This window comes from Motacilla alba, chromosome 21 (assembly GCF_015832195.1).
Source record: "Motacilla alba alba isolate MOTALB_02 chromosome 21, Motacilla_alba_V1.0_pri, whole genome shotgun sequence".
In the NCBI taxonomy this organism is placed as follows: Eukaryota; Metazoa; Chordata; class Aves; order Passeriformes; family Motacillidae; genus Motacilla; species Motacilla alba.
Genome location: NC_052036.1, coordinates 1,751,187 through 1,775,179, shown reverse-complemented (window position 1 = coordinate 1,775,179; position 23,993 = coordinate 1,751,187). Strand labels below are relative to the sequence as shown.

The window sequence follows — 23,993 nt, the reverse complement described above, 5'->3', positions numbered from 1 at the left end:
GAAATCCAGATTTTCTGCACAGCCCAGTGCAGAGCCATGGGTTGAACAGGAATCCAGATTTGCTGCAGCACATCCCGAGTGCAAAAGCATGGAGTGAACAGAAATTCAGATTTGCTGCACAGCCCAGTGCAGAGCCATGGGTTGAACAGGAATTCAGATTTGCTGCACATCCCAGTGCAGAGCCATGGGTTGAACAGGAATTCAGATTTGCTGCACAGCCCAGTGCAGAGCCATGGGTGGAACAGGAATCCAGATTTGCTGCACATCCCAGTGCGGAGCCATGTGCTGAACAGGGAAGGGGCACAGGGAAATGCTGCTGCCTGGATCCTGCTCCAGGAACGTCCTCTCCTCCATCCAGCCCCACCTCCTGCAGCTCCCCCAGGGCATTCCTCAGCATTCCATCCTCGGGGGATTCCTGTCCAAACCAAGGGTGGAAATGAGCTCACACAGCACAGCTCCAGCTTGTGCTGCCACACAAGGCCACAAATATTGCTGCAAATGCACTGAGGCTGCTGCAGTTGGGCTCGAGGAGAAAAACCTTTCCCAGCTTTGCTGGGAATAAAAAAATCAATCCCTTAGCAGCTCATCCTAATGTGGGATTATTTTTCTACGTAAAAAAAATTAACTGACAGAGGTAATAAAAAAAAGGTGTAAAAAAATATTCCATGTTTATAAAGTGGAATAACTTGGCTATCAGCTCCAGGCTGGAAAGAAAGAGTGGAAATGAGCACAGAGAACCAGAGGCTTGTGCAAAAATGTCATTTTCACTCATCAGGGCAGGTGGAGCAGCCAGAGAGCTCCTGGGTGATGCTCTAAGGTGGGACTAAAACAAATCAATCCCTTAGCAGCTCATCCTAATGTGGATTTTTTTTTTTTCTAACTACAGAGATGTAAAAAAAGAACTGGTCCACATTTGTAATATGGAATCGTTCTGCCAATTTCTCAGCTCCAGGCTGGAAAGAAAAAGGGGAAATAACCACAGACAGAGAACCAGAGGCTTGTGCAAAAATGTCATTTTCACCCCAGCACCGCTGTCGGAGCAGGTCGAGCAGCTTGTGCTGAGCGAAGAGCTCCTGGGTGATGCTGTAAGGTAAGAATAAAAAAAATAATTCCCTTAGCAGCTCAACATAACGTGGAATTTTTTTTCTAACTTTAAAGATGTAAGAAAAGAACTGAGAGATGTAAAAAAAGAACCGCTCCACGTTTATAAAGTGGAATCGTTTGACCAACTTTCCATCTCCACGCTGGAAACAAAAAGCGGAAATAACCAGGGCCAGAGAGGCGAAGGCTTGTGCAAAAGTGTCATTTTCACCCGTCAGGGCAGGTCTAACAGCTTGTGCTGAGCGAAGAGCTCCTGAGTGATGCCGTAGACATCTCCGATGTAGGGGATGGCCTCTCCCAGCATGGCCACCGCCTCCTCGGCCGAGCCCACGTTCATGATCTCCAGGAACGCATCTCGGGACGGCAGCGTGCAGAAGGCCACGGTGGCGGCCTTGCGGACCACCCAGGGGTGGTGCTGGGCCAGCGAGGCGTTGTAGGCGTCGGTGCAGAGCACGGAGGTGCGCGGCTCGCCGGAGCGCAGCCCCTCGAGGAAGAGCTGCAGCCAGCGCAGGGCGCGGTGCAGCCGCAGCACCGTGCGGCAGCCGGAGTCGGGCCGCGCCCGCAGCGCCGCCGGCCCCGCCGCCAGCTCGTGCTGCACCAGCGACTGCAGCGACACGAAGCCGTGCTGCTGCTGGTGGCCTTCCAGCAGAGCCACCTTGGCCACGGCGTCCTTGGAGATGAAGGAGAACACGGCGCCCAGGCTCTGCAGGAAGCTGAGGGAGAGAGGGCTGGGTTAGGCGGGTGAGGGGAGAAGCGGATAAAACGCGTGCAGGGCGAAAAAATGAACCTAAAACCAGCTCAAGAGGTGGAAAAGAGATGGCAAAAAGCATCTGAGGGGGGAAAAGTGAAGGCAAAAAGCATCTGAGGGGGGAAAAGTGAAGGCAAAAGGCATCTGAGGGGGGAAAAGAGAACCCAGAAAAACGCCTGAGGGGGGAAAAGAGAGCCCTGAGGAACTCCCGCCAAAAAGCGCCTGAGGGGGAAAAGAGAAGACAAAAAGCACCTGAGGGGGGAAAAGAGAACCCAAAAAAACACCTGAGGGGTGAAAAGAGCAAGCAAAAAGCATCTGAGGGGGGAAAAGAGAGCCCCAAAATACCTGAGGACGGGAAAAGAGAGCCCAAAAAAACGCCTGAGGGGGGAAAAGAGAGCCCTGCGGAACTCTGGCCAAAAAAGCGGCTGAGGGGGGAAAAGAGAAGGGAAAGACTCTCTGAGGAGGGAAAAGAGAACCCAAAAAACCGCTTGGGGGGGGAAAAAAGAGCCCAAAAACCACCTGAGGGGTGAAAAGAGAACCCAAAGAAATGCTTGAGGCGGGGTGAAAAGAGAACCCTGCCGAACCCCCACCAAAAAAGCAGCCGGATCGTGCTGCACCAGCGACTGCAGCGACACGAAGCCGTGCTGCTGCTGGTGGCCTTCCAGCAGAGCCACCTTGGCCACGGCGTCCTTGGAGATGAAGGAGAACACGGCGCCCAGGCTCTGCAGGAAGCTGAGGGAGAGAGGGCTGGGTTAGGTGTGGGATGAGAAGCGGAAAAAACACGTGCAGGGCGAAAAAATGAACCTAAAACCAGCTCATGGGGGAAAAGAGAAGGCAGAAAGCATCTGAGAGGAGAAAAGAGAAGGCAAAAAAAACGCCTGAGGGGGGAAAAGAGATGGCAAAAAAACGCCTGAGGGAGGAAAAGAGAGCCCTGCGGAACTCCCGCCAAAAAGCGCCTGAGGGGGGAAAAGAGCAGGCAAAAAGCATCTGAGGGGGGAAAAGAGAACCCAAAAAAAACTGCTTGAGGGGGGAAAAGAGAACCAACAAAATCCACCTGGAGGGGGGAAAAGAGAAGGCAAAAAGCCTCTAAGGGATGAAAAGAGAAGACAAGAGCTCTGTAAGGGGTGAAAAGAAGACAAAAAGCATCTGAGAGGGCAAAAGAAATCCCCAAAACCAGTTCAGTGTGAAGCCGTCGCCCCCTGCCCGGTCACTGCATCCTTCTGCCCACATCTCCCCCTCGCTGCCGGGCACTCACCGGATGAGCCCCCGCCAGCCGCTGAGGTAGGGCTCCAGCAGCACCTCCCGCTGCTCCGTCACGCACCTCCGGAAGGCGTCCAGAACCTCGCGGAGGCTGAACGGGCCCGCGGCCCCCGCCGCCATCGCTCCGCGGCGCCGCCTCCCCTTCCCCTTCCCCCTCCTTCCGCATCCCGCACCGCCCGCTCGGCCAATCAGCGCCGCGTCCGTCACCCGCCGCGCCCCGCGGGCCAATCCGCTTCCAGTGCGTCATTGCGGCTCGGCCAATCCGCGCGGGCGGCGCAGGCGCGCAGGAGGCGCCGGGGCTGCGGCGCGGCCTGGGCGAATTTGCGGCGTTTTGGGTGCGTTTTTTTGGGGTTTTTTGGGTTTTTTTTCGGGGTTTTGTGCTTTTTTTGTCCGGTTTTTTTTTGTGTTTCTGCACGTGTTTTCCCGGCTCTCAGCAGTGGTGGTGGATATCGCAGCCAAACGGGGCCGCTTTCCCGCAGGTTGTTATCGCCTCACCCCTGTTTTGTGTCTCGCCTCAGGAAGAAGTTCGGGCTCTGCTCGAGTGTTCGGCCGGATCCTGGAAAACACTGAAATGGCGCCCGTAAAACCAGCGAAATCCTCTCTTGTTGTGCCCCCCGCGGATCTGCGCCTGGAGTAACTTTCTGTGCGGGTTTGGGACCTGGAGCGGGGTGAAAATGCCTGAGATCAAAGTCACCCCCTTGGGTAAGTCCGGCCTAAAATCGCCCTGAAATGCGAGCACTGAAACCCTGGGGGGTTCGGAATTCAGGGTCATATTTGGAACCCCTGATGTGACTCCTCTCTGCCCTCCCTTGGCTTTTCCAGTGACAATTATACCTGTTTGGATTGATTAATCAGGATTAATGAAATTATTCTTATAAAGGTACTGTGGCATTGTGGTGGAGCATCAATCCACTGCAGTGCTGAAGAACCACAGGAAGAAAATCTTTCTCGTTTTTCCCCGTTTCATCTTTTTTTTTAATGGGTTTTGGAGTGAGAGGGCAGAGGATGTGCTGAGCAGATCTGCTTTATCCTCGTGGATAATTTTCAGCCTTGGTGTGGGTTTAACTTGAGGAGGCTTAACGAGGGCAGAGCAGCTGGAAAAGGAATTCTGATTCTTGCCAGATGAAGAGCTCTTCTCTCTTCCTTGAAACTGTTTTACTGGAATTTTGCTGGCATTCTGTGACGTTTTCCTGCTGTTTTGCTGATATTTTCCTGGTGTTTTGCTGGTATTTTGCTGCCGGTGTTTCACTGCTGTTTTGTGGCATTTTCCTGGTGTTTTGCTGATATTTTACTGGTATTTTCCTGGTAGTTTGTGATGTTTTCCTGGTGTTTATTGGTATTTTGCTGGTGATCTTTTATTGGTATTTTGCTGGTGTTTTGTGATGCTTTGCTGGTATTTTCCTGGTGTTTTGTGCTGTTTCCCTGCTGTTTACTGGTATTTTGCTGGTAGTTTGTGATGTTTCCCTGGTGGTTTGTGATGTTTCCCTGATGTTTACTGGTATTTCCCTGCTGTTTCCTGGTGTTTACTGGTATTTTCCTGGTGTTTTGTGCTGTTTCCCTGCTGTTTACTGGTATTTTCCTGGTAGTTTGTGATGTTTCCCTGGTGGTTTGTGATGTTTCCCTGCTGTTTACTGCTGTTTCCTGGTGTTTACTGGTATTTTCCTGGTGTTTTGTGACGTTTTCCTGGTGTTTACTGGTATTTTCCTGGTGGTTTGTGCTGTTTCCCTGCTGTTTACTGCTGTTTCCTGGTGTTTACTGGTATTTTCCTGGTGGTTTGTGATGTTTCCCTGCCGTTTACTGCTGTTTCCTGGTGTCCAGGTGCTGGGCAGGACGTGGGCAGGAGCTGCATCCTGGTGTCCATCGCAGGCAAGAACGTGATGCTGGACTGTGGCATGCACATGGGCTACAACGACGACGTGAGTGTCCCCTGGGCCACCTCCTGCCCCCCTGGGCTCCTCCATCAGCCCCTGCTGGGGCTGGGCTGTGGCAGAGCTGCTCCTTCCCCTTCCAAAATCTCCCTTCCCCTCAAGCATTCCACGTCGTGGCAGCCCTGCTTCCCCTGCCTCGTGGGCTCGGGGAAAGCGTTCATTAATGCTCTGTTCCAGCTGGGATTGGGTTTCCTGTGAGCAGGAATCCTGTCTAAGCTTTGGGGCAGCTCGTTCCGTGTCTCACACCACAGGAGAGAAGGAAGCTCCTGGTTTTGGCTTCCCTGAACAGCAGCAAAGGAATAATGGCACAGGTGTTCTGTGGGATTTAGTTCACAGCAAATGTGCCGGGACAGGAAAGCTTCTGGGGCTTGGTGCCTCAGAGCCAGGCTGTGTTCAGCACCCGTTTTACTCGGGAGAGAAAATAATTTATTTGTGAAAGGGTCACTTTCTGTTTGTGCCCTCATTTCTGCCTCTCCCTGCCCACAAAACCTGCCTGGAGAGGGCTCAGCACATTCCCTGTGTCCCATTCCCTCCATTTCTTGTAGGATCAGTGATGCTGGTGCTGCCTGAAGGGGGCTCAGCACATTCCCAGTGTCCCAATGTCCCATTTCCTCCATGTTTTGTTGGACCACTGATGTTTGTGTTGCTGGAGAGGTCTCAGCACATTCCCAGTATCCCATTCTCTCCGTGTTTTTTTGGATCACTGGTGATGGAGCTTCCTGAAGGGGGCTCAGCACATTCCCAATATCCCATTCTCTCCATGGTTTTTTGGATCAGTGATGCTGGTGCTGCCTGAAGGGGGCTCAGCACATTCCCAGTGTCCCAATGTCCCCTTTCCTCCATGTTTTTTTTGGATCAGTGATGCTGGTGCTGCCTGGAGAGGTCTCAGCACATTCCCATTGTCCCATTCTCTCCGTGTTTTTGTTGGATCACTGGTGCTGATGTTGTTGGAGAGGCCCCATCACATTCCCAGTGTCCCAGTGTCCCATCCCCTCCCTGTTTGTTGGCTCACTGGTGCATTCCTGATGGCTCTCCTGTTTCCCCATGGCTGCAGAGGCGCTTCCCTGACTTCTCCTACATCACCCAGAATGGAAGGCTGACTGATTTCCTGGACTGTGTCATCATCAGGTGAGGTTCCTCCATGTCCCAGCTCTTTTTGTGCCATCCCAAGCCCATCCCTCACATTTGAGCTGCTTTTCCTCCATCCTGCCCAGTTGCAGAAGGTCTGGGAGCCACCCAAGCTGAATTCTGTGGAACCATTGTGGGTTTTTTGGGTTTCTTTGGTTTTTTTTTTTCTTGCGGCCACTTCCACCTGGACCACTGTGGGGCTCTGCCCCATGTCCCCATCTCCATGTCCCAGCTCTTTTTGTGCCATCCCAAGCCCATCCCTCACATTTTATCTGCATTTTCCCCATCCTGCCCAGCTGCAGAAGATCTGGGAGCCACCCAAGCTGAATTCTGTGCTGAATTCTGGATTTTTTTGGGTTTTTCCTTGCAGCCACTTCCACCTGGACCACTGTGGGGCCCTGCCCTATTTCAGTGAGATGGTTGGCTACGATGGCCCCATCTACATGACCCACCCCACCAAGGCCATCTGCCCCATCCTGCTGGAGGACTACAGGAAGATCACCGTGGACAAGAAAGGGGAAACCAACTTCTTCACCTCGCAGATGATCAAGGACTGCATGAAGAAGGTGGTGGCCGTGCACCTCCACCAGACAGTGCAGGTGAGGGGCCTTTGGGATCAGGAGGTACATTGGGAATGTGGCTAAGGAATCAAGGGGTTAAATTAAAAATACAGCTAATGAATCAAGGGGTTAAGTTAAAACATAGCTAATTAATCAAGGTATTAATTTAGAAATGTAGCTAATGAATCAAGGGGTTAAGTTGGAAATGTAGCTAAGGAATCAAGGGGTTAAATTAAAAATACAGCTGATTAATCAAGCGGTTAAGTTAGAAATGTAGCTAATGAATCAAGGGGTTAAGTTGGAAATGTAGCTAATTAATCAAGGGGTTAAGTTGGAAATGTGGCTAATGAATCAAGGGGTTAAATTAAAAATACAGCTAATTAATCAAGGGGTTAAGTTGGAATTGTAGCTAATGAATCAAGGGGTTAATTTAGAAATTTAGCTAATGAATGAAGAGGTAAATTAAAAATGCAGCTGCAGTTTGCAGGGCTGTGGATGTGCAGCTCTTACAGATGCTCTCAGCTGCAGTTTGCAGTCTGCAGGGCTGTGGATGTGCAGCTCTTGCAGCCGTTCTCAGCTGCAGCTGGAATTCTGGCAGTGCTTTGGTTTTCCTTGGGCAGGTGGATGAGGAGCTGGAGATCAAGGCTTACTACGCTGGCCACGTGCTGGGAGCTGCCATGTTCCAAATCAGGGTGGGCTGCGAGTCCGTGGTGTACACTGTGAGTATGGACACATTGTGAGTACGGCCACACTGTGAGTCCATGGTGTACACTGTGAGTATGGACACATTGTGAGTACGGCCACACTGTGAGTACATGGTGTACACTGTGAGTATGGACACACTGTGAGTATGGACACGCTGTGAGTCCGTGGTGTACACTGAGAGTATGGACACATTGTGAGTCCATGGTGTACACTGTGAGTATGGACACGCTGTGAGTATGGACACATTGTGAGTATGGACACACTGTGAGTATGGCCACACTGTGAGTATGGACACACTGTGAGTATGGCCACACTGTGAGTATGGCCACACTGTGAGTATGGACACACTGTGAGTATGGACACACTGTGAGTCCATGGTGTACACTGTGAGTCTGTGGTATACACTGTGAGTATGGACACACTGCGAGTCCGTGGTGTACACTGTGAGTATGGACACATTGTGAGTCCATGGTGTACACTGTGAGTATGGCCACACTGTGAGTCCATGGTGTACACTGTGAGTATGGCCACACTGCGAGTCCGTGGTGTACACTGTGAGTATGGACACATTGTGAGTCCATGGTGTACACTGTGAGTATGGACACACTGTGAGTCCATGGTGTACACTGTGAGTCTGTGGTATACACTGTGAGTATGGACACACTGTGAGTCCATGGTGTACACTGTGAGTCTGTGGTATACACTGTGAGTATGGCCACACTGCGAGTCCGTGGTGTACACTGTGAGTATGGACACATTGTGAGTCCATGGTGTACACTGTGAGTATGGCCACACTGTGAGTCCGTGGTGTACACTGTGAGTATGGACACACTGTGAGTATGGACACACTGTGAGTATGGCCACACTGCGAGTCCGTGGTGTACACTGTGAGTATGGACACATTGTGAGTCCATGGTGTACACTGTGAGTATGGCCACACTGTGAGTCCGTGGTGTACACTGTGAGTATGGACACACTGTGAGTATGGACACACTGTGAGTATGGACACACTGTGAGTATGGACACGCTGTGAGTCCATGGTGTACACTGTGAGTATGGACACACTGTGAGTCCATGGTGTACACTGTGAGTATGGACACGCTGTGAGTATGGACACACTGTGAGTATGGACACACTGTGAGTCCGTGGTGTACACTGTGAGTATGGACACGCTGTGAGTATGGACACACTGTGAGTATGGACACACTGTGAGTCCGTGGTGTACACTGTGAGTATGGACACGCTGTGAGTATGGACACACTGTGAGTATGGACACACTGTGAGTATGGACACGCTGTGAGTATGGACACACTGTGAGTATGGACACACTGTGAGTATGGACACGCTGTGAGTCCATGGTGTACACTGTGAGTATGGACACACTGTGAGTCCATGGTGTACACTGTGAGTATGGACACGCTGTGAGTATGGACACACTGTGAGTCCATGGTGTACACTGTGAGTATGGACACACTGTGAGTATGGACACGCTGTGAGTCCGTGGTGTACACTGAGAGTATGGACACACTGTGAGTATGTGGTGTACACTGTGAGTACGGCCACACTGTGAGTACAGCCCCCCTTTTTATCTCTAAACATTCCCAGCGATTAATATTTTATATTTATCTATATTTATATATTTATAGAGAAAAATTATATTTATATTTATATATTTGTCTAGAAATTATATAGATTTAATACTTATATATTTATATTATTTTTATATTTATATTATTTATTTGTATTATATATTATATATTATATATTATATATTATATATTATATATTATATATTATATATTATATATTATATAGTATTTATATTTGTATATTATTATATATTTATATTATTTTTATTACATTCTGTTATGTATTTTAGCCTCCATTTGCTCAAAAATCCCTCTGGGTTTCTCTCCTCCCCTCAGGGTGATTATAACATGACTCCAGACAGACACCTGGGGTGAGTAAGGAGCTGAATTTCACTTCGGAGCTGGAATAATTCAAATTAAACTTCTCTAGAGCCCCCAAGCCCCCTTCCCTCCCATCTCCTGTGCCATCCCCCAGTCCAGCCTGGAGATTTCAAACACCAGGGACCTATTCCTGCCGTGATTTTGGGTGGAATTTTAATTGCCATCTCCCGTGCCATTCTGGAACCCACCTTGGAGATGTTCAGCTTTCACCCCCAGAGCCCTTCCCTGCCGTGATTTTGGGTGGAATTTTAGTGCCTTTAAAACTGGCAATAAGCTGGATAAATTCTGCTTTTGGAGCTTTGTCATTTGAATTTTCAGCTGGATTAATTCAAATTAGCTACTGTAGAGCCCCCAAAGTCCCCTTCCCTCCCATCCCCTGTGCCATCCCCCCTCCAGCTTGGAGCTCTCAAACACCCGGGACCTCTTCCCGCTGTGATTTTGGGTGGAATTTTAGTGCATTTTAAACTGGCAATAGACTGGATAAATTCTGCTTTTGGAGCTCTGTAATCTCAGTTTGGAGCTGGATTAATTCAAATTCAGCACCGTGGAGCCCCCAAGCCCCCGAGCACCCATCTCCCGTGCCATCCCCCCTCCAGCTTGGAGCTCTCACACACCCGGGACCTTTCCCCGCCGTGATTTTGGGGTGGTTCCCCCGCGCAGGGCAGCCTGGCTGGACAAGTGCCGGCCCGACCTGCTGATCAGCGAGTCCACGTACGCCACCACCATCCGCGACTCCAAGCGCTGCCGCGAGAGAGACTTCCTGAAGAAGGTGCACGAGACCGTGGAGAGGGGAGGCAAGGTACGGCACGGGCGGGAGGCACCGGAGCCGCAGCAGGGAGCGATAATGTGTGAGAGTAACGCGGAAACACAGAATATTGGTTGTGATGCAATATGATATATTAATTAGTATATTAATTATAGCATAAATTATTAATTATAGCGTAATATAATATAACATAATATATTAATTATAACATAAGATATTAATTATAACATAAGATATTAATTATAACACAATATAATATACTAACTAATGTATAAATTATAACATATAATATATTAATTATAACATATTATAATATATTAATTATAACAGTATATTAATTATAACATAACATATAATATATTTCAATTATAACATGATATAATATATTAATTATAACACAATATAGTATATTAATTAATGTATTAATTATAACATAATATAATATACCATACCATAATATATTATATTAATTATAACATAACATATTAATTATAACATAATATAATATATTCATTAATGTATTAATTATAACATAGTACAATATATTAATTATAACATAGCATAGCATAATATATTATATTACATTACATGTATTTTATTTTATTTTATTAATTATATTATATTGTATTATATTATATTCATTATCTTACATTTATTATATTATATTTATTACATTTATTATATGATACATAATATATGTAATATATTATATATAATAATATATAATAATAATAGAAATAATGAAAAGTAGATGAATATTAATAAGAATTAGTAGTGAGTGAGTACTAATCAAGGCTAATTGGTGCTGCCACTGCGCACGGCCGCGCTGCGCGTGGCGCTGCCTCACCCGGCCCCTGCCTTGCAGGTGCTGATCCCGGTGTTCGCCCTGGGCCGGGCACAGGAGCTCTGCATCCTGCTGGAGACCTTCTGGTGAGCTGGGACAGGGCCCTTTGTGTCCCCGGGGTGCAGGGAGCAGGAGCTCTGCATCCTGCTGGAGACCTTCTGCTGAGCTGGGACAGGGCCCTTTGTGTCCCCAGGGTGCAGGGAACAGGAGCTCTGCATCCTGCTGGAGACCTGGTGAGCTGGGACAGGGCCCTTTGTGTCCCCGGGGTGCAGGGAACAGGAGCTCTGCATCCTGCTGGAGACCTGGTGAGCTGGGACAGGGCCCTTTGTGTCCCCGGGGTGCAGGGAGCAGGAGCTCTGCATCCTGCTGGAGACCTTCTGGTGAGCTGGGACAGGGCCCTTTGTGTCCCCGGGGTGCAGGGAGCAGGAGCTCTGCATCCTGCTGGAGACCTTCTGGTGAGCTGGGACAGGGCCCTTTGTGTCCATGGGGGGCTGGGAGCAGGAGCTCTGCATCCTGCTGGAGACCTTCTGGTGAGCAGGGCTGGGAGGGCAGGGACTGTGGGGAGAGGGGCTGAACCTGCCTGGGCTTCATGGCACTGACAAGATGGAATATTACATAAATCAATAAATAATATATAGAATAATACAGAAAAAATATATATTTACCCCTTTTTCCTTTCCATGATTTATTTCCCCTTTTTCCTTCCCAGGATCTATTTCCCCTTTTTCCTTCCCAGGATTTATTTCCCCTTTTTCCTTTCCATGATTTATTTCCCCCTTTTTCCTTTCCATGATTTATTTCCCCTTTTTCCTTCCCACGATTTAGTTCCCCTTTTTCCTTTCCAGGATCTATTTCCCCTTTTTCTTTCCCAGGATCCATTTCCCATTTTTCCTTTCCATGATTTATTTCCCCTTTTTCCTTTCCAGGATCTATTTCCCCTTTTTCCTTCCCAGGATCTATTTCCCCTTTTTCCTTCCCAGGATTTATTTCCCCTTTTTCCTTCCCAGGATTTATTTCCCCTTTTTCCTTCCCATGATTTATTTCCCCTTTTTCCTTCCCAGGATTTATTTCCCCTTTTTCCTTCCCATGATTTATTTCCCCTTTTTCCTTCCCAGGATCCATTTCCCCTTTTTCCTTTCCAGTACTTTTTTCCCATTTTTCCTTTCCCAGAATTTATTTTCCCCTTTTGCTTTTCCACTATTTATTTCCCCTTTTTCTTTCCCACGATTTATTTCCCTTTTTCCTTTCCCACAATTTATTTTCCCCTTTTTCCTTCCCACGATTTATTTCCCCTTTTTCCTTTCCAGGATCTATTTCCCCTTTTTCTTTCCCAGGATCCATTTCCCCTTTTTTCTTTCCAGGACTTATTTCCCCTTTTTCCTTTCCATGATTTATTTTCCCCTATTTCTTTCCCAGGATTCATTTTCCCCTTGTTCCTTTCAGGGAGAGGATGAACCTGAAGGCTCCCATTTATTTCTCCACGGGGCTGACGGAGAAGGCGAACCACTACTACAAACTGTTCATCACCTGGACCAACCAGAAGATCCGGAAAACCTTCGTGCAGAGGAACATGTTCGAGTTCAAGCACATCAAAGCCTTCGACAGAGCCTTCGCCGACAACCCCGGGCCCATGGTGGGTGAGCTGGGGCGTCCAGAACACCCCAAACTGACCAAAAAGGACCTGGGGGGTCACCCTGAGCATCTCCACCCCATCAGTCCCACCTCAGGACCTCCCGTGGGCAGCTCATCGCTGAATTTCTCTGAGTTTTTATTTTATTAAGGGTGAAACTCCCAGAAAAAATGAAAATTATTGATGTTTATGCATCAATCCTACCTCAAAACCTCTCGTGGCCAGCTCATTTCTGTAAATGTTAAATTTCTTTTTGAATTTCTCTGATTTTTTCTTTCATTAAGGGTGAAACTCCCAGAAAAAAAGAAAATTATTGATGTTTCTGCCATCAATTCCACCTCAGAACCTCTCGTGGCCAGGCCATCTCTGAATTTCTCTGAATTTTTATTTTATTAAGGGTGAAACTCCCAGAAAAAATGAAAATTTTCCCTGTTTATGCATCAATCCCACCTCAAAACCTCTCGTGGGCAGCTCATCTCTTAATTTCTCTGAGTTTTTCTTTCATTAAGGGTGAAACTCCCAGAAAAAATGAAAATTTTGCCATAAATCCCACCTCAAAACCTCTCGTGGCCAGGCCATCTCTGAATTTCTCTGAATTTTTATTTCATTAAGGGTGAAACTCCCAGAAAAAATGAAAATTTTCCCTGTTTATGCATCAATCCCACCTCAAAATCTCTTGTGGCCAGGCCATCTCTGGAAATATCAAATTTCTTTTTGAAATTCTCTGAGTTTTTATTTCATTCAAGGTGAAACTCACAGAAAAAAATGAAAATTTTCCCTGTTTATTTATCAGTCCCACCTCAAAACCTCTCATGGCCAGGCCATCTCTGGAGATTCTCTGAATTTCTCTGGAATTTCTCTGAATTTCTCTGAATTTTTCTTTCATTAAGGGTGAAACTCCCAGGAAAAAATGAAAATATTGATGTTTATGCCATATCCACGTCCTGATTTAAAGCAGGATTTGCTTTTCCACGCAATCTTTTATTGCTGCTTTGTTTTTTTACCATTAAAAATCCCCTCAGAGTTTTCCTTCCAGACACGGGGGATGCTCCCAAATATTCCTAAAAAACAAAATATTGCTTGGATTTCTTAAAATAATGCTTTGATTTCTTAAAATATTGCTTGGATTTCTTAAAATATTGCTTTTATTTCATGAAATATTGCTTTGATTTCTCGAAATAGTGCTTTGATTTCTTGAAATAATGAGTTTATTTCTTAAAATATTTGATTTATTTCTTGAAATATTGCTTTTATTTCTTGAAATACTGAGTTTATTTCTTGAAATATTGAGTTTATTTCTTTAAATATTTGATTTATTTCCTAAAATATTGCTTTTATTTCTAGAAATATTGGATTTATTTCTTGAAATATTGCTTTTATTTCTTAAAATATTGAGTTTATTTCTTAAAATATTGAGTTTATTTCTTGAAACATTGCTTTTATTTCTTAAATAAATATTGCTTTTATTTCTTCAAGCAGAGCAGCTCAGCTCGTGGGAATTTTGGACAGGGTGGGAAGAAAATCCAAGAGGAAAAATCCCAATTTTTCAGTGTTGGGGGATGAATATTGGTGGATGCTCTGCACAGATTTGGGATATTTTTATAAATCGAGAATTTATGAAGAAGATCTTTCTTTTCTTACAAATAATACCATTTCTTTGGGTAAATTCTGTCATTTCTAAGATATTCAAGTGGTTTTTTCTGGCCCATTGTGGCTTCCAGGTGGTGTTTGCGACCCCGGGGATGCTCCACGCGGGGCAGTCCCTGCAGATCTTCAGGAAATGGGCAGGGAATGAGAAGAACATGGTGAGGAATTGGGCTTTTGGGGTTTTTATTGGGTTTTTATGGGATTTTATGGGTTTTTATTGGGTCTTCATGGATTTTTATTGGGGTTTTATGGGGTTTTATTGGGGGGGTTTTGGGTTTTTATTGGGTTTTATGGGGGTTTTATTGGGTTTTATTGAGTTTTTATGGGTTTTTATTGGGTTTTCATGGATTTTTATTGGGTTTTTTTGGTTTTTATTGGGTTTTCATGGATTTTTATTGGGTTTTCATGGATTTTTATTGGGTTTTTTTGGTTTTTATTGGGTTTTCATGGATTTTTGTTGGGTTTTAATTGGGTTTTATTGTTTTTTTTTGTTTTTATTGGGTTTTAATTGGGTTTTATTGGGTTTCTATTGAGTTTTTATAGGGTTTTTATGGATTTTTATTGGGTTTTTATGAGGTTTTATTGGGTTTTCATGGATTTTTATTGGGTTTTTTTTGTTTTTATTGGGTTTTATGGGTTTTTATTGGGTTTTCATGGATTTTTATTGGGTTTTTTTGGGTTTTTTTGTTTTTATGGGTTTTTATAGGGTTTTCATGGATTTTTGTTGGGTTTTAATTGGGTTTTATTGGGGTTTTTTTGTTTTTATTGGGTTTTAATTGGGTTTTATTGGGTTTCTATTGAGTTTTTATAGGGTTTTTATGGATTTCTATTGGGTTTTTATGAGGTTTTATTGGGTTTTCATGGATTTTTATTGGTTTTTTTTGGTTTTTATTGGTTTTTTTTGGTTTTTATTGGGTTTTCATGGATTTTTATTGGGTTTTTTTGGTTTTTATTGGGTTTTTTTGGTTTTTATTGGGTTTTCATGGATTTTTGTTGGGTTTTAATTGGGTTTTATTGGGTTTTTTTGTTTTTATTGGGTTTTAATTGGGTTTTATTGGGTTTCTATTGAGTTTTTATAGGGTTTTTATGGATTTCTATTGGGTTTTTATGAGGTTTTATTGGGTTTTCATGGATTTTTATTGGGGTTTTTTTGGTTTTTATTGGGTTTTATGGGGTTTTTATTGGGTTTTCATGGATTTTTATTGGGTTTTTTTGGTTTTTATTGGGTTTTATGGGTTTTTATTGGGTTTTCATGGATTTTTGTTGGGTTTTAATTGGGTTTTATTGGGGTTTTTTTGTTTTTATTTGGTTTAATTGGGTTTTATTGGGTTTCTACTGAGTTTTTATAGGGTTTTTATGGATTTTATTGGGTTTTTATGAGGTTTTATTGGGTTTTCATGGATTTTTATTGGTTTTTTTTTGGTTTTTATTGGGTTTTATGGGTTTTTATTGGGTTTTATGGATTTTTATTGGGTTTTATGGGTTTTTATTGGGTTTTATGGGTTTTTATTGGGATTTATTGGGATTTTATGGGGTTTTATTGGATTTTTATTGAGTTTTTATTTATTTTATGGGGTTTTATTGGGATTTTATTGAGTTTTTATTTATTTTATGGGTTTTTATTGGGTTTTTATGGGTTTTTATATATTTTTAAGGGTGTTCATGGGTTTTCATGGGGTTTTATGGGTTTTTATCTATTTTTATGGGTTTTATATCTCATTTTAACATCAATCACAATACTGAGATTGCAGCAGAGCTTTTCTTGAGGAGCTGGGGTTAAGAACAGGAATCCTCTTTGAGTAACTCTGAACGTGTTCCTGCCTGGACGTTTGCCCCTGGCAAACCCCGACCTGCTGCTGCTCCTGCTTGTCCCCAGGTGATCATGCCTGGCTACTGTGTCCAGGGCACCGTGGGCCACAAGATCCTCAGCGGGCAGAGGAAGCTGGAGATGGAAGGAAGACAGATTGTGAGTGAAATTGCAATTTCAGCACTGAAACAGGAATCCCCAGTTCCCAGTGGTGTCACTGTCCCCAGCTGGGGGTGGAGCACATGGCCTTCAACATCTGCTTTTGTGACAGATATTGTCTAAAAGGGAGCATTTGGAGCTTTGAAATTACAACCAATTTGTGTTAAAATATATTAGGTTTTCTCCTTCCTCTTTTGAGTTAAATGCAGAGGGGTCTGGGTGTTCCTGGGTGAGTCCCAGAGGAATTCCCAGTGCTGTGCTCTGTCCCCAGCTGGAGGTGAAGCTGCAGGTGGAGCACATGGCCTTCAGTATCTGCTTTTGTGACAGACATTGTCTGACATGACCCAGTTGGAGCTTTGAAATTACGACAAATTTGTCTTAAAATATATTAGGTTTTGTCCTTCCTCTTTTGAAGTAGATCCAGAGGGGTCTGGGTGTATCCCAGAGGAATCCCCAGTTCCCAGTGCTCTGTCCCCAGCTGGAGGTGAAGCTGCAGGTGGAGCACATGGCCTTCAGTATCTGCTTTTGTGACAGACATTGTCTGAAATGACCCAGTTGGAGCTTTGAAATTACGACAAATTTGTGTTCAAGCAATTTAGGTTTTTTCCTTCATCCTTGGAGTGAATGCAGAGGGATCTGGGTGTATCCCAGAGGATCCCCAGGTGCCAGTGCTGTCTCTGTCCCCAGCTGGAGGTGAAGATGCAGGTGGAGCACATGGCCTTCAGTATCTGCTTTTGTGACAGACATTGTCTGACATGGAGCAGTGGGAGCTTTGAAATTACGACACATTTATCTTAAAAAAATGAGGTTTTGTCCTTCCTCTTTTGAAGTGAATGCAGAGGGGTCTGGGTGTTGCTGGGTGAGCCCCAGAGTGAGTTCCCGGGTGAGTCCCAGGTGCCAGCGCTGTCTGTGTCCCCAGCTGGAGGTGAAGATGCAGGTGGAGTACATGTCCTTCAGCGCCCACGCCGACGCCAAGGGCATCATGCAGCTGATCCGGCAGGCCGAGCCCCGCAACGTGCTGCTGGTGCACGGCGAGGCCAAGAAAATGGAATTCCTGCGGCAGAAGATCGAGCAGGAGTTCCGTGGGTATCCGGGGAAGGGAGCCACACCCGGGGTCCCTCAGCACAGCTGGGGAGGGTGGCACTTAGAGCCGGTGCCTCCAGCGCCTTAATTAACATCAGTTAATTGCGGCGATGAGAGTTGGGATTGTTTGCCGTGTTGGAAAAGGGTTTTGAGTTAAAACTGTACTCGTTTTCACCCTCAGCACGGGTAGGTGGGGTGGCATTTACAGCTCCCCTCAGAAAATGATGCCTCACTTTAATTAGCTTCATTAAGCCCAGTTAATGACGGTGACCCCTTGGACATGAATTAGGATTGTTTGCCATGGGAGAGGAGGGATTGGGATTAGAATTTTACACATTTTGGATCCATTTTGGATCCCTCAGCACACTTAGGTGGGGTGGCATTTGTACCTTCCCTCAAGGAACTGATGCCTCTAACATCTTAATTACCACTAATTAAGCCCAGTTAATTGCAGTGACCCCCTTGGACATGAATTAGGATTGGTTTCCATGGGAGAGTAGACAGTGGAATTAAAATATTCCACATTTCGGATCCATTTGGGCCCTCAGAGTGGCATTTACAACTCCCCTGCAGGAAGTCATCCCCGTAACCCCTTAATTAACATTAATTAAGCCCAGTTAATTGCAGTGACCCCTTGGACATGAATTAGGATTGGTTTCCATGGGATACTAGAGAATGGAATTAAAACTTTACACATTTTGGCTCCATTTTGGCCCTCGGGGTGGGATTTTCACCTCCCCTCAAGGAACTAATGCCTGTAACACCTTAATTAACCGTAATTAAGCCCAGTTAATTACAGTGACCCCCTTGGACATGAATTGGGATTGTTTTCCATGGGAGAGGAGGGAATTGATTACAAATATTCCACATTTTGGCTCCATTTTGGCCCTCAGGGTGGGATTTTCACCTCCCCTCGAGGAAGTCATCCCTGTAACATCTTAATTATCACTAATTAAGCCCAGTTAATTGCACTGACCCCCTTGGACATGAATTAGGATTGGTTTCCATGGGAGAGGAGGGAATTGAATTAAAAATTTTACACATTTTGGCCCTCAGGGTGGCATTTTCACCTCCCCTGCAGGAAGTCATCCCCGTAACCCCTTAATTAGCGTGAATTAATCGCGGTGACCCCCCGGGAGCTGAAGCTGTGTCCCTGCTGTCCCCTTTGCAGATGTCAGCTGCTTCATGCCGGCCAACGGAGAGACCAGCACCATCGTGACCAACCCCTGCATCCCCGTGGACATCTCCCTGGGGCTGCTCAAGAGGGAGGCAGCCACAGGTGACGCTGCCCGCCCCGCTCCGGACAGCTCCAAATTCCCCTAGTTCAAATTCCCCGCCTTCAGAAAGCTCCAAATTCCCCTATTTCAAATTCCCTGCCTTCAGAAAGCTCCAAATTCCCCTAGTTCAAATTCCCCGCTTCAGAAAGCTCCAAATTCCCCTATTTCAAATTCCCCGCTTCAGAAAGCTCCAAATTCCCCTAGTTCAAATTCCCTGCCTTCAGAAAGCTCCAAATTCCCCTAGTTCAAATTCCCCGCCTCCAGACAGCTCCAAGTTCCTGTTTCAGATGGAATTTACAGCTTTCAATCCCATCTGCACGCCCCGCCTGCTCTGCTGCCCCTGGAATTGCTTTCATCAGCTGAATTCTAGGGAAAATGATCTCGTTTTTACCTGCTGCTGTGCCCTGGCCCTGCTAAGAGAGCTGCAATTCCTGTTATAAACTGAATTTTAGGGAAAATAATCTCACTTTTACCTGCTGCTGTGCCCTGGCCCTGCTAAGAGAGCTGCAATTCCTGTTATAAACTGAATTTTAGGAAAAATAACCTCATTTTTCCCTGCTTCTGTGCTTCTGGCCCTGCTAAGAGAGCTGCAATTGCTTTCATAAACTGAATTTTAGGGAAAATGATCTCGTTTTTACCTGCTGCTGTGCCCTGGCCCTGCTAAGAGAGCTGCAATTCCTGTTATAAACTGAATTTTAGGAAAAATAACCTCATTTTTCCCTGCTTCTGTGCTTCTGGCCCTGCTAAGAGAGCTGCAATTGCTTTCATAAACTGAATTTTAGGAAAAATAACCTCATTTTTCCCTGCTGCTGTGCCCTGGCCCTGCTAAGAGAGCTGCAATTCCTGTTATAAACTGAATTTTAGAAGAAAACAGTCTCATTTTCCCCTGCTGCAGGCGCTGCCCCTGATGCCAAGAAGCCCCGGCTGATGCACGGCACGCTGCTCATGAAGGACAACGTGAGTGCAGGGGCTCGGGGCCTCTCTGGGTGCTTTTGTGTCCTCTCTGGGTGCTTTTGTGTCCTCTCTGGGTGCTTTTGTGTCCTCTCTGGGTGCTTTTGTGTCCTCTCTGGGTGCTTTTCGTGTTCTCTGTGGTTTCTGTTCTCTCGGGGTGGTTTGAACCCTCTCAGGGTGTTGTTTGTGCCCTCTGAGGGTGTTTTTTGTGTCCTCTGTTTTATGCCCTCTCAGGGTGTTTTTTGTGCCCTCTCAGGGTTTTTTTTGTGTCCTCTGAGGGTGTTTTTTACACCCTCTCAGGGGTGTTTTTTGTGCCCTCTCAGGGTGGTTTTTCTGTCCTCTGAGGGTGTTTTTTTCTGTCCTCTGTTTTGTGCCCTCTCAGGGTGGTTTTTGTGCCCTCAGGGTGTTTTTCATGTCCTCTGAGGGTGTTTTTCGTGTCCTCTCAGGGTGTTTTTTGTGCTCTCTCAGGGTGTTTTTGTGCCCTCTCAGGGTGGTTTTTCTGTTCTCTGAGGGTGTTGTTTGTGCTCTCTGTTTTGTGCCCTCTCAGGGTGTTTTTCATGTCCTCTCAGGGTGTTTTTCATGTCCTCTCAGGGTGTTTTTCGTGCCCTCTCAGGGTGTTTTTGTGCCCTCTCAGGGTGTTTTTTCTGTTCTCTCGGGGTGTTTTTTCTACCCTCTCAGAGTGTTTTTCGTGTCCTCTCAGGGTTTCTCCATGTCCTCTGTGTTTTGTGTCCTCTCAGAGTGTTTTTTTCTGTTCTCTGAGGGTGTTTTGAGCCCTCTGAGGCGTTTTTGTACCCTCTGATGTGTTTTTTGTGCCCTCTGAGGGGGTTTTTTGTGCCCTCTGAGGCTGTTTTTTCCCCTCTGATGTGTTTTTTTCCCCTCTGAGGCTGTTTTTTGCCCTCTGATGTGTTTTTTTCCCCTCTGAGGCTGTTTTTTGCCCTCTGAGGCTGTTTTTTTCCCCTCTGAGGCTGTTTTTTGCCCTCTGATGTGTTTTTTTTCCCCTCTGAGGCTGTTTTTTGCCCTCTGAGGCTGTTTTTTGCCCTCTCAGATGGTTTTTGTGCCCTCTGAAGGCGCCGTCCCGTTTCAGGCACGCAGAGACCCCGAATCCCCGCGGGCGCTCTCGCTTCCTCACACCGGAGCCTCCTCATCTTCACCCTCCTCTTTCTTTCCAAACACTGCTGCCCTGCTAGAGCTTAAACCACCTTCCAGAGACCAACTCGAGGGTGTTAAATATCAATTTATCATTTTGAGGTGGATGTTTTGTCCCACCCTCAGCAGCGACAAACGCCCCGCGATATTCCCGCCCGGAAAAGCACCACCCTTCCCTCCTTCCCCCGCCCTCAGGGCAGCACTCCCAAGCTCTGAGGGTTCATTTTATCTCTTTAATCTCTTTTTTCCCCTCAGAGTTTCAGGCTGGTTTCCCCCGAGCAGGCCCTGAAGGAGCTGGGGCTGGCCGAGCATCAGCTGCGCTTCACCTGCCGCGTGCACATCCAGGACCCGCGCAAGGAGCACGAGACCGTGCTCAGGGTCTACAACCACCTCAAGGGGTGAGCCCTCGGGGGGAATCCTTAAAATCTGAGGGTTTTGGGGAAGCTTGGAAAGGCCTCAGAGACAGCAGAGCCGTGCTGGAGCTGAGCAGGAGCCAGGAGATTGGTCAGCAGCAAAGTTATGTCAGAAGCAGAAAAGCCCTGACGAAGAGAACGATGGTGTGGGTGTTAACGCGTGGCTGGAGCAACTCCCTGAGCTGCAGAAAAGTGAACCCAGAGAGATGTCAGGAAGTTTTAAGCTGAACAGTGCAGCTCTGTGGGGTGTGTTTGAAGGCTCACAGGCAGCTGTTGTACTGGAAATAAGCAAGCCCTGCTTTAAGCAAAGGTGATGTGCTTCTGGGGGTTGGGTGGAGCTGCTGGCAGCGGGCTTTTGCTTTGTGCGATTGGGCAAAAACCCTTTAAAGGGAGCTGAAACATTGAATTCTTTGTGTGCTGCCTGGGATGTGAGCTGCTGGCATCTTCCCATTGTCAGGGCCATGGAATGAGGCTGATGCTGGAGAATACACCAGCTCCAGGCACCTTCCTGACAGTCCCGTCCTGTTGGTGATTGTACAGAGCCCCAGCCAGCACTGAGCCCGGAGCCTGCCGGGGCTTCTCTGGCCCTCAGGGGTTCCATGATTCTCTTATCCCCAGGGTTGTTCAAGCCCATGGTTTTCTATCCATCCCCATGGTTTTTATCCCCATGGTTTTTATCCCAAATTTGGGGTGAACACCCAGCATTTATTTCCCCACATTTGGGACAAACACCCAGCATTTATTTTCCCAGATTTGGGATGAACACCCAGCATTTATTTCCCCACATTTGGGACAAACACCCACCATTTATTTCCCCACATTTGGGACAAACACCCAGCATTTATTTTCCCAGATTTGGGATGAACACCCAGCATTTATTTTCCCAAATAAATCCCACATTTGGGATGAACACCCAGCATTTATTTCCCAAATTTGGGACAAACACCCAGCATTTATTTCCCAAATTTGGGATGAACCCCCAGCATTTATTTCCCAAATTGGGGACGAACCCCCAGCATTTATTTCCCCAGTAAATCCCCGTTCCCCCTGCAGGGTCCTGAAGGATTACTCCGTGCAGCACCTCCCTGACGGCTCCATCACGGTGGAGTCCATCCTGATCCAGGCCACGGCTCACTCCGAGGACCAGGGCACCAAGGTCCTGCTGGTCTCCTGGACGTACCAGGTGGGAATCGCTCATTTCTGACCCCAGCTCTCACCCCATTTATTTCTGTCCCTCAGGATGAAGAGCTCGCAGGGTTTGCTCTCACCCCATTTGTTTCTGTCCCTTGAGCTCAGAGGGTTTGTTCTCACCCTGTTTATTTCTGTCCCTTGAGCTTGGAGGGTTTGCTCTCACCCGGTTTGTTTCTGTCCCTGGAGCTCGCAGGGTTTGCTCTCACCCCGTTTGTTTGTGTCCCTCAGGATGCAGAGCTGGGAGGGTTTGCTCTGGATGAAGAGCTCAGAGGATTTGCTCTCACCCCATTTGGATTTGCTCTCACCCCATTTGTTTCTGTCCCTCGAGCTTGGAGGATTTGCTCTCACCCCATTTCTGTCCCTCAGGATGAAGAGCTCACAGGGTTTGCTCTCACCCCATTTGGATTTGCTCTCGCCCCGTGTGTTTGTGTCCCCAGGATGAAGAGCTCACAGGATTTGCTCTCACCCCAGATTTGCTCTCACCCCATTGAGATTTGCCCTCACCCCGTGTGTTTGTTTGTGTCCCCAGGATGAAGAGCTCACAGGATTTGCTCTCACTCCAGATTTGCTCTCACCCCCTTTGGATTTGCTCTCACCCCGTGTGTTTGTGTCCCTCGAGCTCACAGGATTTGCTCTCACCCCGTGTGTTTGTGTCCCTCGAGCTCACAGGATTTGCTCTCACCCCGTGTGTTTGTGTCCCCAGGATGAAGAGCTCACAGGATTTGCCCTCACCCCGTGTGTTTCTGTCCCCCAGGATGCAGAGCTGACAGGATTTGCTCTCACCCCGTGTGTTTGTGTCCCTCGAGCTCACAGGGTTTGCTCTCACCCCGTGTGTGTGTTTGTGTCCCCAGGATGCAGAGCTCCCAGGATTTGCTCTCACCCCATGTGTTTGTGTCCCCCAGGATGCAGAGCTCACAGGATTTGCCCTCACCCCAGATTTGCTCTCACCCCAGATTTGCTCTCACCCCGTGTGTTTGTTTGTGCCCCCAGGATGCAGAGCTCACAGGATTTGCTCTCACCCGAGATTTGCTCTCACCCCATTTAGATTTGCCCTCACCCCCTGTGTTTGTGCCCCTCGAGCTCACAGGATTTGCCCTCACCCCGTGTGTTTGTGTCCCTCGAGCTCACAGGATTTGCCCTCACCCCGTGTGTGTGTTTGTGCCCCCAGGATGCAGAGCTCACAGGGTTTGCTCTCACCCCCTTTGGGTTTGCCCTCACCCCGTGTGTGTTTGTGCCCCCAGGATGAAGAGCTCGGCAGTTTCCTCACGTCCCTGCTGAAGAAGGGGCTGCCCCAGAGCCCCCCCTGAGCCCGGCCCTCCCCAGGCAGAGGGATTGGATTGGATTTATTCTGGCATGGCTTCTTCTGCTGGAAAAACCTGCTTTGACACAGATCTGAGGAGCAAGTTTGGAGTTTTTAAAATTAATAAAATCTGAAAAAAGCTGAAAAAAAAATCTGAAGAAAATCTGAAAAAGCAGAAGAAAATCAGAAGAAATCTGGAAAAAATCAGAAAGAATAATCAGAAAGAAATAAAAAAATTCAGAAAAAATCAGGAAAAATTAGGAAAAAACCCAGAAAAAATCAGAAGAAATCTGGAAAAAATCAGAAAGAATAATCAGAAAGAAATAAAAAAATCAGAAAAAAAAATCAGGAAAAATTAGGAAAAAACCCAGAAAAAAAC

The 23,993-nt window shown here is 46.6% G+C and overlaps 2 protein-coding genes across 3 annotated transcripts; one reads left to right on the top strand and one right to left on the bottom strand.

The window, feature by feature from the left end:
* Window positions 1–252: 252 nt before the first annotated feature.
* LOC119710650 (ceramide-1-phosphate transfer protein) lies at window positions 253–3,364 on the bottom strand. 2 transcript variants are annotated; one of them, XM_038159995.1, is made up of 3 exons: window positions 3,105–3,364; window positions 2,467–2,581; window positions 253–1,699 (listed from the first exon to the last, which is right to left on the bottom strand). In XM_038159995.1, exons 1-3 carry the CDS (start codon window positions 3,227–3,229, stop codon window positions 1,316–1,318), a joined length of 624 nt encoding a protein of 207 aa, XP_038015923.1. In that variant the 5' UTR covers window positions 3,230–3,364; the 3' UTR covers window positions 253–1,315. The 2 variants fall into 2 exon arrangements, with proteins under 2 accessions (XP_038015923.1, XP_038015924.1); XM_038159996.1 differs by lacking the exon at window positions 2,467–2,581 and having other exon boundaries at window positions 253–1,814.
* A 10-nt stretch (window positions 3,365–3,374) lies between these two features.
* INTS11 (integrator complex subunit 11) lies at window positions 3,375–23,766 on the top strand. The gene is made up of 18 exons (XM_038159994.1): window positions 3,375–3,444; window positions 3,628–3,811; window positions 4,928–5,025; window positions 6,092–6,165; window positions 6,536–6,764; window positions 7,346–7,444; window positions 9,356–9,390; window positions 10,061–10,199; window positions 11,032–11,096; window positions 12,454–12,643; window positions 14,362–14,445; window positions 16,164–16,253; window positions 17,173–17,335; window positions 18,508–18,615; window positions 19,509–19,570; window positions 20,966–21,108; window positions 22,177–22,306; window positions 23,556–23,766. Exons 2-18 carry the CDS (start codon window positions 3,784–3,786, stop codon window positions 23,619–23,621), a joined length of 1,803 nt encoding a protein of 600 aa, XP_038015922.1. The 5' UTR covers window positions 3,375–3,444; window positions 3,628–3,783; the 3' UTR covers window positions 23,622–23,766.
* The last annotated feature ends 227 nt before the right edge of the window (window positions 23,767–23,993 follow it).

Bases quoted from the DNA above. Each gene is read 5' to 3' on its own strand.
- LOC119710650 (XM_038159995.1), bottom strand. From the start codon at position 3,229: ATGGCGGCGGGGGCCGCGGGCCCGTTCAGCCTCCGCGAGGTTCTGGAC. The intron at 2,582-3,104 runs GTGAGTGCCCGG...TCTCTCCCTCAG, and splicing joins GGCTGGCGGGGGCTCATCCG to CTTCCTGCAGAGCCTGGGCG. The intron at 1,700-2,466 runs GTGCAGCACGAT...CTGCAGTCGCTG, and splicing joins TCGTGTCGCTGCAGTCGCTG to GTGCAGCACGAGCTGGCGGC.
- INTS11 (XM_038159994.1), top strand. From the start codon at position 3,784: ATGCCTGAGATCAAAGTCACCCCCTTGG. The intron at 14,446-16,163 runs GTGAGGAATTGG...GCTTGTCCCCAG, and splicing joins CAGGGAATGAGAAGAACATG to GTGATCATGCCTGGCTACTG. The intron at 21,109-22,176 runs GTGAGCCCTCGG...TTCCCCCTGCAG, and splicing joins GTCTACAACCACCTCAAGGG to GGTCCTGAAGGATTACTCCG.